Source organism: Microcebus murinus, chromosome 10, assembly GCF_040939455.1.
Source record: "Microcebus murinus isolate Inina chromosome 10, M.murinus_Inina_mat1.0, whole genome shotgun sequence".
Classification (NCBI taxonomy): domain Eukaryota; kingdom Metazoa; phylum Chordata; class Mammalia; order Primates; family Cheirogaleidae; genus Microcebus; species Microcebus murinus.
The window spans coordinates 7,366,883-7,385,003 of NC_134113.1; the positions used below are offsets into that span (position 1 = coordinate 7,366,883).

At 54.7% G+C, this 18,121-nt stretch overlaps 1 protein-coding gene and 1 pseudogene across 1 annotated transcript; both read left to right on the plus strand.

Moving 5' to 3' along the window:
- Positions 1 to 4,268: 4,268 nt before the first annotated feature.
- On the plus strand, positions 4,269 to 4,933 carry LOC109730939 (ubiquitin-conjugating enzyme E2 C pseudogene; annotated as a pseudogene).
- Positions 4,934 to 7,239: 2,306 nt separating this feature from the next.
- PMM1 (phosphomannomutase 1) lies at positions 7,240 to 17,982 on the plus strand. The gene is made up of 8 exons (XM_012741699.2): positions 7,240 to 7,400; positions 10,896 to 11,013; positions 12,048 to 12,124; positions 12,244 to 12,335; positions 12,569 to 12,668; positions 15,767 to 15,842; positions 17,001 to 17,116; positions 17,444 to 17,982. The coding sequence occupies exons 1-8, from the start codon at positions 7,314 to 7,316 to the stop codon at positions 17,564 to 17,566; spliced, it is 789 nt and encodes a 262-aa protein (XP_012597153.1). The 5' UTR covers positions 7,240 to 7,313; the 3' UTR covers positions 17,567 to 17,982.
- The last annotated feature ends 139 nt before the right edge of the window (positions 17,983 to 18,121 follow it).

An 18,121-nucleotide genomic window follows, 5' to 3' on the forward strand; every position in this document is an offset into this window, starting at 1 on the left:
CCGTGGACATCAGGCTAAGAGGGCAGAATCCATTCAACAGCCATTGACTGGGGACTCCTGCAAGCCAGCACCTTGCAGAGGCCCAGGCCAATCCTCCCTATTGAGGGAGTCTACAAAACATCCACCTATTGGGGGAAATGGCAGAAAACAGGTGTTCTAGCCTTAGACTTTGTGATGCGTGACAAGTTGGTCTGGCGTGAGTTCCTTCAGGCCCACAGAGGTTTCTCCAGGAGCCCACAAGTGGGAAGCTGTACTGGTACTGTGCTAGGGCCGCAGGTGTCAGGACTGGCAGGGCCCGCCTAGGCAGGGATTATATTCCAGGAAAGCTGGGAGACAAGAGGATGGCAAGTTAAGTGATCTCAGATGGTCGTAGTGCCAGAGAAGAAATAAAATCATGCAGCCAGGCCGGGCGCGGTGGCTCACGCCTGTAATCCTAGCACTCTGGGAGGCCGAGGCGGGCGGATTGCTCGAGGTCAGGAGTTCAAAACCAGCCTGAGCAAGAGCGAGACCCCGTCTCTACTAAAAATAGAAATTAATTGGCCAACTAATATATATATAGAAAATATTAGCCAGGCATGGTGGCACATGCCTGTAGTCCCAGCTACTCGGGAGGCTGAGGCAGCAGGATCACTTAAGCCCAGGAGTTTGAGGTTGCTGTGAGCCAGGCTGACACCACGGCACTCACTCTAGCCTGGGCAACAAAGCGAGACTCTGTCTCAAAAAAAAAGAAAGAAAGAAAGAAAGAAAAAACCATGCAACCACATAATGGGGGCAATATATGTTTGGAGGTAAGGGGAAGCTTCTAGGAGGAGGTGACAGTTAATCTGAAACCCAAATGATGAAGAGCTCAGATCTGAGGGGAGAGTGACCCAGGCAGAGGGAACTGCTGAGAAAGGAACGCTGGAGGGAGGGCCTGAGAGGAGGTGGAGTGGGCAGCTTAAGAGCAAATGGGGTAGTGGAGGGTGAAGCATGAGAATGACAGGACCCGATGGGCCTGTGGGGGCGGGGCGGCTGTGCACCCTGTGCCCGGATCCATGGAGAAGTCCTGGGATTGAGTTTGGGCCCCGCATCCAGGGGGTTAAAGTGCAGGGGAACAGAACTACCCCCACGACGGCGACGCGGGGTAAGGGGAGCCATGGGGACTGCGGGGCCCCTTCCCCTGCCTCTGTGAGCTTTTACTGGGCTGCTCCAGCTTTGACTTGGGGTATGCCGAGATTTCTCTATTTGTTTTTTTAAATGAAAATAGATTTTATATGAGTATGAAGACAATATGTATTCAGAAAATTTAAGCAAACAAAAGCACAAAGATGAAAGGAAAAAAATCACCTGAAATTCCCATCATCCTAAGAAGCCACTGATATTAATACCATCGTGTGCCTCTCCTTGCGATGTTTCTGTGCCTTTGAAGACACACGAGCTACACATGCTCTTTGGTACCTTGGTCTGTTCTCCTAACATGCAGTGACTATAGGTACAGCCCGGGGTGGGGGGGAGTGGTGGTAGGGATAGACGAAGCTCTAAGAGCACATTCCAGCAAAGGTCCCCAAAGCCTGAGGGAGCTGTTAGGTGGAGCCGGAAGGACCTGCTTGGATGCACTGATGGTGTGGGAGGCCACCTGCCCAGGCTGGGAGTGGGTTGGACCATGAGACCCATGGCTCCTGGCGCCCAGACAGGAGCTGTGGCCTGAGAGGGCAGGCAAGGAGCCCAGCAGGAGCCTGGCACACCACAGGATGTGAGCCCTTGACCATGGAGCCTGGCTGCTGTGGGAGGAGGTGGGGAGTGGTTCTGGGACTGGTCCGGGTCACAAGCTTGCCCCCAGTCTATCCCCAGCTGGAGAGCCAGGCAAGGTCACACTGTGGTGAGAGAGATGGGCACCAGGTGGCGCTGTAGACTCGTGCGCCCAGCCCAGCCCACAGCCAAACTCTGGGCTGGTCTGGAGTACCACAAGCCACCTCTGTAAGCCGGCCCTGCTCCCCACACACCTCAGCTCCTGCATGGCTCCCCAAGAGTCCACGAGGTAACAGCCAAGCTCCTTGTCTTCAATTTTCAAGGCCCTTCTCAAACTTGTCCCTGGACTCCTTGGTCCAACCCCCACACCCTCATGCAAGGGCCAACCCCAGTCCCTGTCACATCTGGTTTCACCTGGATTCCCTCTCCCCAGCCCCTCCTCAGGCCCCGTGCCAGCATGTCCTATCCACAGCCTTCCACCTCTCCCTGGCCCGGGCTGCCCCCTCCCTCCCATGAGTGCGTCCAGGCACGCTCCCGCCAGCCTCCGACTCTGAGACCTTAATCAAGGCCTTCCCCTCTCTGTGCCTCAGTTTCTTCATCTGTACAATGGAAACTGGGTCGGTCAGACCTCTCTACAGTCCCTCTGGTGTAACTCCTCTCCCCACCCCTTGAAAGGTGAGGAGAGTGATTTGGCCAAGTTCTTCCAGTCCTGGGGCTGAGCTCTGACCCACAGAGACCACTGACATCCGGTGTCAGGGGCTGCCACCCCTGTTCTACACCCCCAAGTAGTGCAGTGCTATGGCTGGAACCAGCTCTGTCCCCACTGTCTTTGGCTGAGGGAGCCCCAAGGGGGCCTGAGCCAACCCAGCAACAGCCTCCACCCCCTCATAGGAAGCCACCTCTGAACATGCGCCCTTCAGCTTGTTTACATTCAATGGACTTGTTCACTGTGACAACAATGCGAGGGCTGCCGGCATCCCCCACAGTTTCCCTGCCTGGTCCTTGCAGAGCCTCCCTAAGCACACGTCCGCCCCTGCTCCCCTCATCTTCCTCCCAACCCGCCCGGCCAGACTGCCAGTGTTGGCCCCATTTATAGATGAGCAACAGCTCAGAGTGGGAGGGACCTGCCCAAGGTCACCTGGGGGAGGGGCAGCCCCAGGAACTGTCGGTCTGACCTGACCGTAAACCCCACAACGCAGAGGCTGCCTTTCAGATGGGACTGCCAGCACTCAAAAGATCGCACTGGGACAGAAAAAGAGGATCGATCCCTGTATTTATTGGACATGTTGACACATGGCCTTCTACCGACAGCCGGGAGCCGTGACAAAGTGAGCGCTTTGGGGGAACAGGATTGAGTGGGAATCCTGGCTGTGCTGTGGGACCCTAGGAAAGTCACTGCACCTCTCTGGTGTCAGTACCCACCTCTGGAAACCAAGTATAAGGGTACTCGCCTCAGAGACTTATTGGAAAAAGTAAGTGAAATGCCTAAACCAAACATAGACATCACTAACCTCCAAATTTCAGCCCCAGGTCTGGCCCAGAATAGCCCAGAATCTTCCTTCCAGAGCAGAATCAGTCCCAGCTTCCTCCGGTTTCCTCCAAGTGATCTTTCTGGCCAGTCCTCCCCTCCTCCCAGCCCTGCCAGTTCCTTTCCCCAGGGGCCTCCCCAGGGCCCTGTCTGAGCACCCGTTGCCAGGGATGAGCCTTCCTCTTGCAGCATAATAGAGGGAATGGCCTGAAAAAAAGGGTAAAAATGTTTTCTGTCTTTAAAACTTTCCCCACTCTTTTTGGGAATTAAAATCTACATCTCTACCTCAGGCTAGTGGTCAGTAGTGCCAGGGGAGTGTCCTTTGTTCTTTGTACCACAGGAGAAGTTTCAAAGGAATTGCCCCAGTGGAAGTCCCAGAGGTCCAGGTGGGGCAGAGGTCACAAGATTGTCTTCCCACAGATGGGACTCATCAGAATCCTGTGTATAGTTCAAAATAGCCTGACTGAAAACCTCCCTTTAAAAGCTCTGTATTTCTGTTTATGATTAGGCTGATGGCATTTTAAGGGGCAAGTCTTTGTCCTACTCATTTGCCAACAAATTAATAAACTCCTCTTTCCTTTTTCTCAACCCCTTAACCTCCTTAGGTAACAAAAGGGACATAGTGATGGCAACAAGGGCTACCCCCACCTTGTCCTTTTGAATCTGCACATTTTTAAGTCTTTTAACACATGTGTGAACTAAAATAAAATAGTAAGACTCTCCCTGCCACCAGCTGACTGAATGGACCTCCTCCTGGCTAAGGGGACACCCTAAAACTGAGTTGCAGTTGCAGGCCAAGAGAGAGAGGTCAGACATGCCTCATCATGCCTCCCTCCCTTCTTGCAGATGTCCTTTGTAATTCATTAACAGGCCTAAGGGTATGCAAAAAAACCTGCAGGTCCTCAATTTACACAACAAATATATGGCCAGTAGTTTGTCACAGATTAACAGACTTTCTTAAGACATTTGGAGCCCTTAGACAAGGCTAAATTTTTGACCAGCCTGAGCAAGAGGGAGATCCCATCTCTACTGAAAATAGAAAAATTAACCAGGCATTATGGTGTGCTCCTGTAGTCCCAGCCACTTGGAAGGCTGAGACAGGAGGCCCCCCCACCCCAGTGGGCACCCCCTGGGGCACAGTGGGCAAAAGGTTACAGCAGGAACTCATGATCTCATGATCCTCATGATGTCTGGTGACAAAGGAATTTCTGCCTTTCCTGAATCAGACAACCTTTTCAAATGGGTAGGGACATCCATGGAGCAGCCGGCACAGTATATGAAGACTGAGTTATAAGCTCTCCCTAGAGATCCCCAGTGGCTACCCTTACAACGCCCTGACGGTGAAGTTCCTCATGCCCTGCTACCACCCCAGCGTGGACACCCAGGGTAACATCTACCGATATTCTGAAGGACAAGTGGACTGCCCAATATGACGTCCACGGCTTTTAAGAAGTACCTGCAGGAAACCTACTCAAAGCAGGTGTCCAGCCAGGAGCCCTGACCAGGGCTATCTGGACTCTCCCTGTGCTATCTTTTTTTCCCCTTAGATGGTCTATCCTTTCCATGATTTCTGTATAGGATTCTGTATCTTGAGCTGTGTTGTCTTGTTTCTGTTTTTCAAAGTAACTATCTGGTTGAGCCCTTGTGATGTATATTAAATAAATACAGGCTGGGTGCGGTGGCTCTCGCCTGTAATCCTAGCACTCTGGGAGGCTGAGGTGGGTGGATTGCTCCAGGTCAGGAGTTCAAAACCAGCCTGAGCAAGAGCGAGACACTGTCTCTACTATAAATAGAAAGAAATTAATTGGCCAACTAATATATATAGAAAAAATTAGCCAGGCATGGTGGCGCATGCCTGTAGTCCCAGCTACTTGGGAGGCTGAGGCAGAAGGATTGCTTGAGCCCAGGAGTTTGAGGTTGCTGTGAGCTAGGCTGATGCCAGGGCACTCACTCTAGCCTGGGTGACAAAGTGAGACTCTGCCTCAATAAATAAATAAATAAATGTTGATTGTTTTTTTGTGTTTTGTTTCGTTTTTGAGACAGAGTCTTGCTCTGTTGCCCGGGCTAGAGTGCCGTGGCATCAGTCTAGCTCACAGCAACCTCAAACTCCTGGGCTCAAGGGATCCTCCTGCCTCAGCCTCCCAAGTAGCTGGGACTACAGGCATTCGCCACCATGCCCAGCTAATTTTTTTGTATATATTTTTAGTTGTCCGACTAATTTCTTTCTATTTTTAGTAGAGATGGGGTCTTGCTCTTGCGCAGCCTAGTCTCCAACTCCTGAGCTCAAGCAATCCTCCCACCTCGGCCTCCCAGAGTGCTAGGATTACAGGTGTGAGCCACCACGCCCGGCCCAAAGCTAAATTTTTAAAAACCAATTACAAGTTAAAGAGTTTTTAAACCTGTAAGCTCCGCTTTAAGATGCCCCACCTTTTTGGACCAAATCAATGTATACCTTCCATGTATTGATTTAGGATTTTATCTGTAATCCCTGCCTCCCTGAAATGTATGAAACCAAAGTGTAACCCAACCATAGTGAGTCCACTTGCTCAAGGCTTCTTGGGTGTGGCTCCAGGCCATGATCCTCAAATTTGGCTCAGAATAAATCTCTTTAAATTATTTTACGGAGTTTGGCTTCTTTTCCATTAACACATGCAATAGTTGTTTAATCAGTAACAGCATTAAGCACATCTATACAAATTCCCTTATGGTGTGGGCCTGCTGTGTGCTAGGTACTCTGTGGGGCTCTTTTACAAGCGATCCTCAAGTGATCCTCTAGCCTCCTCTAGCCTCAGCCTCCCATCTGGGATTACAGGCATGAGCCACTGGAGCCCGGCTTATTATTTATTTTCATATGCAAAGCAACCCTACAGAGTAGCTGATGTTATTTCCATTTTATAGGTAAAGACACAAAGCCTCTAAGAGGTGAAGTGACTTGTCCAAGGTCACATAGTGGTGGAGCTGGGAAGACAACTCAGAACTGACTCCAAAGTCAACAAGATGGTTAAATAATTATGAGTAGAATCTGGGAAGATTTCTTGAAGTAAGGGGGCCGTGAGATGGGCTATATGGGTGGACGTAATGACATAAGGACGCGTAAGGGTCGGGGAAGGCCAGCAAAACCCAAAGCCTGAGCAAAGGCCATCAGGAGACTTCTTTTTTTTTTTTTTTTTTTGAGACAGAGTCTCGCTTTGTTGTCCAGGCCAGAGTGAGTGCCGTGGCGTCAGCCTATCTCACAGCAACCTCAAACTCCTGGGCTCGAGTGATCCTTCTGCCTCAGCCTCCCGAGTAGCTGGGACTACAGGCATGCGCCAGCATGCCCGGCTAATTTTTTATATATATATCAGTTGGCCAATTAATTTCTTTCTATTTGTAGTAGAGACGGGGTCTCGCTCTTGCTCAGGCTGGTTTTGAACTCCTGACCTTGAGCAATCCGCCCGCCTCGGCCTCCCAAGAGCTAGGATTACAGGCGTGAGCCACCGCGCCCGGCCCCATCAGGAGACTTCTTAAAGCTCAAGAGTTGCAAGGCAAAGAGATTACCCTACAAACCTGGGGGCGGGGGTAGTCCCGCCCCTGCCCCGCCCGGCAATGCCCTGCCCTTCTCCGCCGGATCCACCCGCCAGGGTCCAGTTCCGACCCCGCCCCGGGCTTCCGCGTTCTGTCCTTCACTTCCCGCCACGCCCAGGCTCAGGCCCCGCCTTCGTCTGGTTCGGAGCAACCAGACCGAACCTGGAGCAGGCTGTGCTCCGCCCCGTGCCACGCCTCCCCTTTGCCAGGTGCAATCAGAATCCAGCTCCTGCGAGGCTCGGGTCCCGCCCCCGCCCCGTCCGGGCCACCCTTCTCCCGCCAAGATCACGCCCTGGCCACGCCCCCTTTTCGTTCGGCGCAGCCCGGCCGGGCCTTCTGGCCCCGCCCCGCCTGGCCCCGCCCCGGCCTTCTGGCCCCGCCCCTCCATGGCCCCGCCCCGGCCTTCTGGCCCCGCCCCGCCCCGCCGGCCTCTCCCCCGCGCGACTTTGGCGGCTGCACCCCGCAGATCCGACCGGGGTGCGGAGCTGCAGCCATGGCGGTAGCAGCCGAGGGCGCCCGCAGGAAGGAGCGCGTCCTCTGCCTGTTCGACGTGGACGGGACCCTGACGCCTGCCCGCCAGGTAGGACCCTGCCGTTCGAAAGCCCCTGCCAGGAGTGTCACGCGGACACCCTGAGGCTGAGTGTGGGGCCTGCAGCAGCGTGACCGCGGACACCCGGGGACCGATGTGGGATGCCGCGGTACTCGGCCCCTGACATTCATTGGCCGCCCAATGGCAGTGATGGGGATCCGGGTCCCCCCGTCACAGACCCCTGAGCGTCCGCGCCCACGTTCTGCCTTGGGAGTGTTGGGGCTGAATCCAGTTGTGGAGGGAGGAGGCTGCGAGCGGGGGCCTAGTTCCCATTCCTCTCCCCGCATCCTCCCAGAGGCTTACACAAGCCAAAGCCTGGCTCCAAGAGGCTTACACACGCCAGAGCCTGGCTCCGGGCCGCCCCCGCCTCACCAGCGGGGGCTCCCACCCTAGTTCAGCCCTGGGACGCAGCAGTAGTTAGAGCTGGCTTCTGAATTGGGGTTCCAGGCACCTGGTGGAGGCCAAGGAGTCTTGGAGCCATCCCACCTCCGCCTTTGCAGGCCCGGGCCTGGGTTTAGTTTCTCAAGCCCCTCACACGCTTTACCTTCCACCCGCAGTCTGGAGGCAGAGGCCTTTTTTCCCATGAGTTTATGGGCTCCACCCACCTGGAGGTGAGAGGCTCCAGGCCTAGTCTGGTTACTGGGGGACATTGAGGCTTAGTGAGGATGGGAGTGTAGTTTTCCTCCTAAAGGTGTCTCACAGTACGGACCCTCCAACCTCTGTTCAGTTTTTCTCACTTTGGATCGCATCCCGAGTTCCCCAGTCCACCCTCACCAGCTGGATGCTGTTGAATAAGCAGGGCTCATTCATGCCCATCCTGTGGGGATTCCATCCGCCAATCCAGGGCCATAAGGACCTACCGAGGGAGCGATCTCCTACAGCAGGGGAGCATTGAGATGGATTACTGGGCAGTGGCTAAGCCTCTTCTCTTAGGTCCTGAATTCCCCTCCCCCATGGTGAAGTTGCCCTGACTTAGGCCCTTGGGGCTGGGGACAGGGAGGAATCTGCCTACCCTCCCTCCCTCCTGGATGGATCCGGGAGGAAGTTGACAGAACTGGAGGGAGGGTGGCAGGGCCTAGGCACAGTCCCCTGGCCTCCCTCTGACCCTTTGCTCCGCTGACACACAACAACCTGAACAAGAACAGTGTGTTAGTCGAGGAGAGCCAGGCCCTGTGCTTAGCACTTTTCACAAGTTAATTTTTAATTGTACACATATTCATGAGCACGTTTCATTCATTCAAGAATGAAAACAGGCCGGGCGGGGTGGCTCATGCCTGTAATGCTAGCACTCTGGGAGGCCGAGGAGGGCGGATTGCTTGAGGTCAGGAGTTCGAAACCATCCTGAACAAGAGCAAGACCCCGTCTCTACTATAAATAGAAAGAAATTAATTGGCCAACTAGTATGTATAGAAAAAACTAGCCGGGCATGGTGGTGCATGCCCATAGTCCCAGCTACTTGGGAGGCTGAGACAGCAGGATTGCTTGAGCTCAGGAGTGTGAGGTTGCTGTGAGCTAGGCTGATGCCATGGCATTCACTCTAGCCTAGGCAACAAAGCGAGACTCTGTCTCAAAAAAAAGAATGAAAACATAGGCCGAGGTGGGCGGATTGCTCGAAGTCAGGAGTTCCAGTCCAGTCTGAGCAAGACCCCGTCTCTACTAAAAATAGAAAGAAATTGACCAACTAAAAATATATATACAAAAAATTAGCCAGGCATGGTGGCGCATGCCTGTAGTACCAGCCACTCAGGAGGCTGAGGCAGAAGGATTGATTGAGCCCAGGAGTTTGAGGTTGCTGTGAGCTAGGCTGATGCCACAGCACTCACTCTAGCCTGGCCAACAAAGTGAGACTCTGTCTCAAAAAAAAAGAATGAAAACATAACAGTTAAGGGTACAGTCCTCTCTGACCACATAGGATCCCAGGCCTGGCCTCCTCCCCTGAGTAATGTAGAGAAGTTTCCTTCCAGACCTGTATCTGGATCTGTTTGCCCAGAGTGAATATTAAGCGTTGTTTTGTGAGACTATTTTTTTTTTTTTTTTTTGAGACAGAGTCTTGCTTTGTTGCCTAGGCTAGAGTGAGTGCCGTGGCGTCAGCCTAGCTCACAGCAACCTCAAACTCCTGAGCTCAAGCGATCCTTCTGTCTCAGCCTCCCAAGTAGCTGGGACTACAGGCATGAGCCACCATGCCCGGCTAATTTTTTCTATATATATTAGTTGGCCAATTAGTTTCTTTCTATTTATAGTAGAGACGGGGTCTCGCTCTTGCTCAGGCTGGTTTCGAACTCCCGACCTCGAGCGATCCGCCCGCCTCGGCCTCCCAGAGAGCTAGGATTACAGGCGTGAGCCACCGCGCCCGGCCTGTGAGACTATTTTTAATGAAGTGGCATTATAGCATGTCTTGTGATAACATGTCTGCCATGTTGGAAGCACAGACCTGCCCATTCTGTGTAACCACAGTGTAGTATGTCAGGATAGGTATGTTCCATTCCCTGATTGACAAACATGTAAGTTGTTTGCAGTTTTTCACTATAATAGACCACACCCCAGTGAACCTCCATATACACTTGGGCAAGAGTGAACCTCCATATACACTTGGGCAAGAGTGAACCTCCATATACACTTGGGCAAGAGAACTAGATATTGAGACAGAGTCTCACTCTGTTGCCCTGGCTAGAGTGCCATGGAGTCAGTCTAGCTCACAGCAACCTCAAACTCCTGGGCTCAAGGGATCCTCCTACCTCAGTCTCCTAAGTAGCTATGGCTACAGGCATGCACCACTATGCTTGCTAATTTTTTCTATATATTTTTAGTTGTCCAGCTAATTTCTTTTTTTAGTAGAAACAGGGTCTCTTGCTCAGGCTGGTTTCAAACTCCTGAGCTAGAGCAATCCGCCCTCCTCAGCCTCCCAGAGTGCTAGGATTATAGGCGTGAGCCACCACGCCCAGCCTTAAGTTTTAATAGATCTTTCCAAATTACTCTCCAAAATGGCTGTGCCAGTTTACACTCTGACCAATAGCATTGGAAAATGCCTGTTCCCCCTACATCATCTACTCTGGACATTGTTGGCCTTGTATATCAATATATGAAAATATGGGTTATAAGTTATTATGAAAGTTTACATTTCCTTAGTGAGGAATCTTTTCATGTTTAGTCACTAGTTAATTGCTTTTCATTTCCAAGCACTTGGGATGCATTGTCTCATTTAATCCTAACAGTGACCCCCCTCCCAGTGATTACTACCATGGTCCCCATTTTACACAAGGGAATATGAGGTAAAGAAAGACAAAGCCATTTGCTCAAGGCCATACTGTTTCTGAGGGACTTGAGTCCGAGTTTGAACCCAAGTGCATCAAAGTTTTGATGTCTAAACCTTGTGCTGCTTCAGATCCAGGAGGACTGTGGGCTCTCTGGGTTGTGCACACTGAGGGCTGGGTCGAGGTCCCACGCGTGCTGACAGCCAGATCCTGTGCTTCCCCCTTTCCACTACAGAAGATTGACCCTGAGGTGGCCACCTTCCTGCAGAAGCTGCGGAGTAGAGTGCAGATCGGGGTGGTGGGCGGCTCCGACTACTCTAAGATTGCTGAGCAGCTGGGCGAAGGAGATGAAGGTAGGTGTAGGGCGAGGGGGTGGAAGGAGTGGGGAGGGAGTTCAGGAGATCCCTGGGCACCTTCGAGGACCCAGTCCTGCTTCTGTGGGCAGAAGTAGAGGAGTTATTCCATCGCTGATTGAACAAACATTAAGTGAGCGCCTGCCTGGCAGGCCTCGGGCCAGGCCCTGGAGAAACAGCTGGGAAGAGAGCAGGCTGCATCCTGCCTCCATGCAGTTCACATTCTCCTCCCTGCTGAGTCTGAGTCTTGATTTCCTCACCTTTAAATTGGGTGTAATCAATAACGGCTACCACTTGTTGAAAATGACCATGTGTTTATTTCGTTTCATTTCACCATCACAATCACACTTCAGAGTAGGCATGGTTACCCCATGCAACAGAGGAAGGCTCTCAAGTTACCAAGGAAATTGTGTGGCTCCCAGAGCCCCTGGTCTCAGCTTAGTCAAAGCAGGTGCCTCCAGTTTCTTGCATTTCCCTTTCCCCCCGCCCCTTGTTCATTCCATTAGCAAACCCAAAGGTATCTTCCTGCCCCCTCTGTGCCCCCACCTCCACCACCCATCACAGTCCAGGTGATCCCCTGCTACCTGGACCCTGCAGCAGCCTCCTGGCTGTGCTCCCTGTACCTCCTCCCACCCACCCCAGCTGCTTCTGGCGGCAGCCAGCTCCGAGAAGACAGTGATGGACTGTGAAACGGAAGGAAGTCCTTGCACGGAGGGGCTGTGGGAGCACAGAGCGGAAATGCCGCCCTCTGCCGAGGAGTGCCGCCGGGCTGGCAGTGGAGGATGCAGGAAGGGCAGCCAGGGGTGGGTTCGGGCAGAAGGGCCTGTGTGTCTGCATGGGGGCAGAGGCCTAGAGGTGTGACTGGATTGTCTGGGGAAAACAAAGTTGCAGAGGGGGACGAGGCTGGAGAAACAGAATGGCCTTTGAATGCCAAACCCAGGGTGTGGGCTGTCCTTTCTGCTTGCCTCTGTGGTAACAGTCAGACCTGGTCTCATGCTCTTTCCTTCTCCCCTGGCCTCTCTGTGGCCCTGAAGTCATTGAGAAGTTCGATTATGTGTTTGCCGAGAACGGGACGGTGCAGTATAAGCATGGCCGGCTGCTCTCCAAGCAGGTCAGTGCCCCAGGGCCGTCCCACTTTTTCTCAGTGGGACAGTCCCAGGGAGAGGTGCCGTGCCTGTCCTGGGGTCGGGCAGCTGGGGCCACACTCAGAGCCTTGTGTTCCTTGCCCAGACCATCCAGAACCACCTGGGGGAGGAGCTGCTGCAGGACTTGATAAACTTCTGCCTCAGCTACATGTCGCTGCTGAGACTGCCCAAGAAGCGGTGAGGTCCCGCCCAGCCTGGCCTCCGAACCCAGGCCCAAGGGAGGAAAAGCCTGCGTCCCTGAGACAGAACCTGGAGATACTCAGGCTTCTGACTTAGCAGGGTTGGGGGTGGGTTCCTGTCCCCTTTGAAGTCCGGGGACGCTGTGGTCCCAGGTGGGGCTGGATTTGAATGCAGGGCTGTTTTCCTTCTCTCTGGCTCCTGCCCTCCTTCCGCCCTTCCATCCCCCCCAGTGGAACCTTCATCGAGTTCCGGAACGGCATGCTGAACATCTCGCCCATCGGCCGCAGCTGCACCCTGGAGGAACGGATCGAGTTCTCCGAACTGGACAAGGTACCACCAGCTGCGTAACCATAGGCCTGTAGGATATCAGTCACTCACTCCCTGAGTCTTTATTTTCTCTCTGCTTCCCCAAGCCAACAGCTCTTATCTGTCTGTTCATCTACAGAACAGGACCCCACTCTCCACACTGTCATCTTCCCCCTACCCCAGGCTGCCCCAAGTCCCCTCCCTCTGTTCCTTCCATCCCCACAGACCCCTCCCCTCTGCTTTTCCAGCAGTGCCACTGAGAACCTGCTGAATACGTCCGCCACACCCACTCCCTGCGCACAATCCTCCTGGGGCTCCCTGTTGCCAACTAGACACTGTCCCAGCCCCCCCTGAAGGGTCTGCCTGGCTCTTGCTTCCCTCTTTAGCCCCCTCTCTGCAGTCCCCCATGCTCCACTTTCTGTTCCTGGAACACACCAAGTTCCTGTCACCTTTGGATGTGCTGAACCTGCCAAACCTTGGGGTGCATTTAGCTTGTCTCCCCACCATCCACCCCCTCTCAGGTGGAGCGATCTGTCCATCCAGGCCTTTGCATGCTGGCCCGTCCATGTGGGTCTCTCTGACCTGACCTGTGGCCCCTTTGCTGATTCTAGAATGCAGTGGTATCCCGCCTGCCTCTCCGCCCGATCACCCTCACCCCCTTCACCTCTGCTCGCACAACACCTTCCTCATGGAGCCTGCGGCCACCATTGCACCCCAGGACTTCCTGCTCCTTCCCCTGCTTTATTTCTCCCCAAGCCATCTCCACCCTGGGACACCCTCTACCATCTATTCTTTTTTTTTTTTTTTTTAAGACAGTCTTGCTTTGTTGCCCAGGCTAGAGTGAGTGCCGTGGCTTCAGCCTAGCTCACAGCAACCTCAAACTCCTGGGCTCAAGCGATCCTCCTGCTTCAGCCTCCCAAGTAGCTGGGACTACAGGCATGTGCCACCATGCCCAGCTAATTTTTTTTTTCCTATATATATTAGTTGGCCAATTAATTTCTATTTATAGTAGAGATGGGGTCTCGCTCTTGTCAGGCTGGTTTCGAACTCCTGACCTCAAGCAATCTGCCCGCCTTGGCCTCCCAGAGTGTTAGGATTACAGGCGTGAGCCACCTCGCCCGGCCTACCATCTATTCTTAAATCTGGGTTATTGTCATCCCCGCACCAGAACTGCACGCTCCCTAAGGGATCTCCACAGCCCGTTCCCCTCTGGATCCCTGCGCCTGACACGTAGCAAGTGCTCGGGAAGTACTTTTTGAATGAATGAAATAGGTAATGTCATCCCCATTTCATGAATGAGGAAACTGAGGCTAGGATGGGAAGTGACTTGCCCAAGGTCATGTGGGAGTTGGTTGCTGAGCAGATTTGATCCTGCCTCTAGCCCTCTGGCGCTTCCCTGTGGGTGGGTGGGACTCTTTGGCAGTGGCCTCCCACCCCAGGTCCTGAGGCTTGGCAGGCAGTGCCTGCAGACCCGGGACTTCTCAGAGTACTTAAAATTGGCCCTTCCCACACACTGAGAGGTGAGCCCTTCTCAGACCACCCAGGTCTCCAGTCCCAGCTCCACCTCCTACTTGGCTAGTAACCTGGAGAAGTAGCTTCACTACTGTGTGCCTCCGTTTTCTCACCTGTGCAGTGGGGATAACAGTAGCTCCTGCCCCACGGGCTGTCATAAGGAACAAACAGAGTAGAGCACCTAATGGGCCTGGTGTGGGGGCCTGGGGGTGCACGCGCTGACTCTTCTGCAGCCCCCTTCTCTGGTCTTTTTGGCTCCTGTTTGTCCCCTCCTGGTACTGGAAGGGCATGAACATTCCTGATCTGAGTGGCCTAAGGTGCCTCGCCCAGGTCCCATAGAACGACTTACTCTCCTACAGTCCTGAGGGAGGGGCACGGAGTCCCCTTCCCTAGAGGAGGATACTGAGGCAAAAGGGTGAATGACTAACTCAAGGTCATGATGCTGGTCCCTGCTGAGGCTGGACTTGGCATACAGGGCTGTCCAGTGACCAGCCTGGTTCTCCAGAGAAAGATGCAGCGACCCGGGCCATGTGGAACACTTCTTCAGAGCTTGGGGCACCCTTAGCTCTAGCCCTGGGCCCACCCACATGGCTGGGAGGCAAGGCCAAGGCGAGCAGGCGGCTCACATCCCTTATCTCTACTCTTCCACGGGAGGAAAGCAGGCAGGGGTCATTCGTTACTTTCCTACCCTTTAGTCCAGAAAATGAGCCCAGAAGAGATCAGGCCAGTTGCCGTGGTCACACAGCCAGGGCCTGGCTGCCTGCCTCCAGGTCTCCGTCCCGGGCATGTCTGGCTCGTCCTCCCTGGACCACTGCTCCAGGCCCCAGGCTGCTGCCCGTGCCTGCCTCTCCGGTCCAGCCCTGCCAACTCCACCCAAGGGCGGTACTAGCCGCCCCCCTCCCGGGCTCTGAAATCCTTGGTGGCTCTTGGTCTCAGTCTGGTCTCCAACCCAACACCCCTACCCTCAGCCCCCACCCGTGAGCTGAATGTCCTACTGAGCTCCTGCCATTGCTTCAACCAGCCGGGGACTTGAACCTCTGTGCCTCTGCGGTGGCGTGGGTGTGCTGAGTGACCCGTTTGCCCCGGTGATGCACAGCACCTGAGACGCCGGGTCGACCGGTTTGAATGTTCAGCTCCGCCCCAGGCCCGCAAGCAGCTCCCCTCTGCAGCCCCAGCAGGGCAGGCCCAGAGGGTTCCTCATGTTTGCAGAGGCGCTGCCTGAGTTTCAAGGTCCTGCTCGGAGGGGTGGAGGCAGTTTCGAGGTTGGTGCTCTGGCCATACCTGGCATCCAGCTGCCCTCTCTGAGTGCCACCACCAGTTACTCACGGGTCTTCTATTCTTGCCTGCCCACACTCACTCCAGCTTCTGAACCAATACCGGCCCACGCCTCCGTTGGCAAGGAGCTAGCAGGGTCCACAGTCGCAGCCCTTCTGGATTCAAGCCTTGGCTCAGCCACTACGGCTAGGTGACCTTGACGGGGCCCAACCCCGCATCTGTACAGTGGGCACCGCGCCCACCTGGAAGACTCTGAGCTTATGTGATCATGTGCCCAGCACAGGCCCTGGCGCATGGTGGCTCTGTGAACTCAACCTGCCCCCTCCCCTCTGCAGAAGGAGAAGATCCGGGAGAAGTTCGTGGAAGCCTTGAAAACAGAGTTTGCCGGCAAAGGGCTGAGGTTCTCCCGAGGTACGTCCACCCTGTAGAAGCCCTGGGAGACCTGACCCAGGGGCCCTCTCACACTGCCCACCCTCCCATGACCAGGCTGCAGACGTCCCTCCCACCCTTGGGGGTACAGCAGAGGCTCAGTCTTTTGTTTTATGTTTGTATTGTTTTGCTTTGTTTGTGTGTTTTTTTTTTTTTTGAGATAGGGTCTTGCTCTATTGCCTGGGCTAGAGGGAGGTGGTCATCACAGCAACCTCAAACTCTTGGGCTCAAGCAATCCTCCTGCCTCAGCCTCCTGAGCAGCTGGGACTACAAGCACCATGCCCAGCTAATTTTTCTATTTTTAGTAGAGATGGGGTCTCACTCTTGCTCAGGCTGGTCTTGAACTCCTGAGCTTAAGCAGTCCTCTCTCCTCTGCCTTACAGAGTGCTAGGGCTACAGGCATGAGCCACTGTGCCAGGCCAGGGGCTCAGTATTTCCCTGGCCCCAGGCTTCCCCACCTCAGCAGTAAATGTCCCATGCCCACCAGTTGCTCAGGCCAGAAACCTAAGCATCTCCCTTCTGTTCTGTCCCCAACCTTCCCCGAGTCCAGTCTCCTAGCAAGTCCCAGGGCCCTATGTCCCAAGCGCATCTGGAATCTGACTGCCACTCACAGCTCTGCTGCCAGCAGTTCTTCCCAGGCTATAAATGACCCCGGCCCCGCTCTGCCACCTCATCCCCTTCCCAGTGGCCAGAGGGGAGCCCAGCTGCATCCGGGTCACTTGGCTCCTGCTGAAAGCTCTTTAGAGGGTCCTCCCCATACTCCAAATAAAGCCAAGGGCCCTCGTTGGGGCCCCTGCGTCTCCCAGCCTTTTCTGTTGCTGGGACACTCCTCCCCCTTCCCAGCCATCCCCACTCTGGGTCAAGTCCCAGCTCTGGGTCATCTCCCTGCCCATGCTGGGGGGGTGAGCCTCTCTCTCCCTGCAGGTGGTCTTGTTTGTGCACCACCAGTTCTCCCAGCTGAGTTGCAACTTCCGTGAGGAGCTTGACTCTTTCCTGTGCCCAGCGTTGTTGAGTGGGCACTCAAGGGTTATTGAATGAATGGACAAGGGGCCCTGCCCAAGCTCACCCCCTTTGCTAGGCTCGTCTGCCCCTCCCAGGAGGGGATCATAGCCCCCTGCACTCCCCCCCCCCCCCCCGCAGGAGGCATGATCAGCTTTGATGTGTTCCCTGAGGGCTGGGACAAGCGCTACTGCCTGGACAGCCTGGACCAGGACAGCTTCGACACCATCCACTTCTTTGGGAATGAGACCAGCCCTGTGAGTGTGGCCCAGCCCAGGTTCCCCTCAACCCAAATTGCCCAAGGTCAAGGCCAGGACACAGGGCAACAGAACAGACCTCTTGGGGGGGCTTCCCGAGAATAGCCATCGCTCATAGTGCCAGCACAGATTGGAAGGCTGGACCCAGAGTGGGCTGGACTCTTGTTCCATGTCACATAGCGAGTCAGGGCAGGTCTGCTGAAGGCCCAGATGAGCTTCCTGGTGGGTCTGAGGGGACAGGAGGAAGGCACGGGGGCTGCAAGTCCCGCCATGGGAACCTCTTATAGGCTTCACCCAAATGTGCTTTCTTTGCTCTTCTGTGCACAGGGTGGGAATGACTTTGAGATCTTTGCTGACCCCCGGACTGTCGGCCACAGTGTGGTCTCCCCTCAGGACACAGTGCAGCGATGCCGAGAGATTTTTTTCCCAGAGACAGCCCATGAGGCGTGACCTACACCTATCATGGTGACTTCCAAAGAGCCAGGCCCAGATCCACGGAGAGACCCTGGCGCTGGGCGGGTGCTGAGGTCCCTCCTGCTCGGGCCCAGGGCGCCCGCCCTGTGTATCTGCTGCAAGGGCCAGGGGCCGTGAGGATGACTTTCCCCAGCCCGTCATCCATGGTGAGGCTGGCTCCTGTCCTCCCAGGGCCCAGTGTTCCTGTCTTCCGCCCGGTGGCCCTGGCCACAGCTGCTGCTGGTATTTCTGAACAGAACGGGTTTCTGTCTACACAGAGGGGAGGTGTGTGTGGCTGTCACGTGAGATCTAGCCCACCCTGCCTGCTCGCCCCAGTTGACTGGGGCCAAGTGGTGGGGAAGGTGTGTATTTTAGAGAACTTTATGTCACAAATATTAAAGTTCCCAGAGCAAGGTGTGGCGTCAGTTGTGTCTGAATGGGCCATAGGCCCCAGTCACCACTGCAGGTGAGAAACAGGCATGGAGGGCAGGGACTTGGGCCAAGACACACAGGAAGTCTTTGATCCAGTCAAGGGGGGCCATGGAGCTTCCA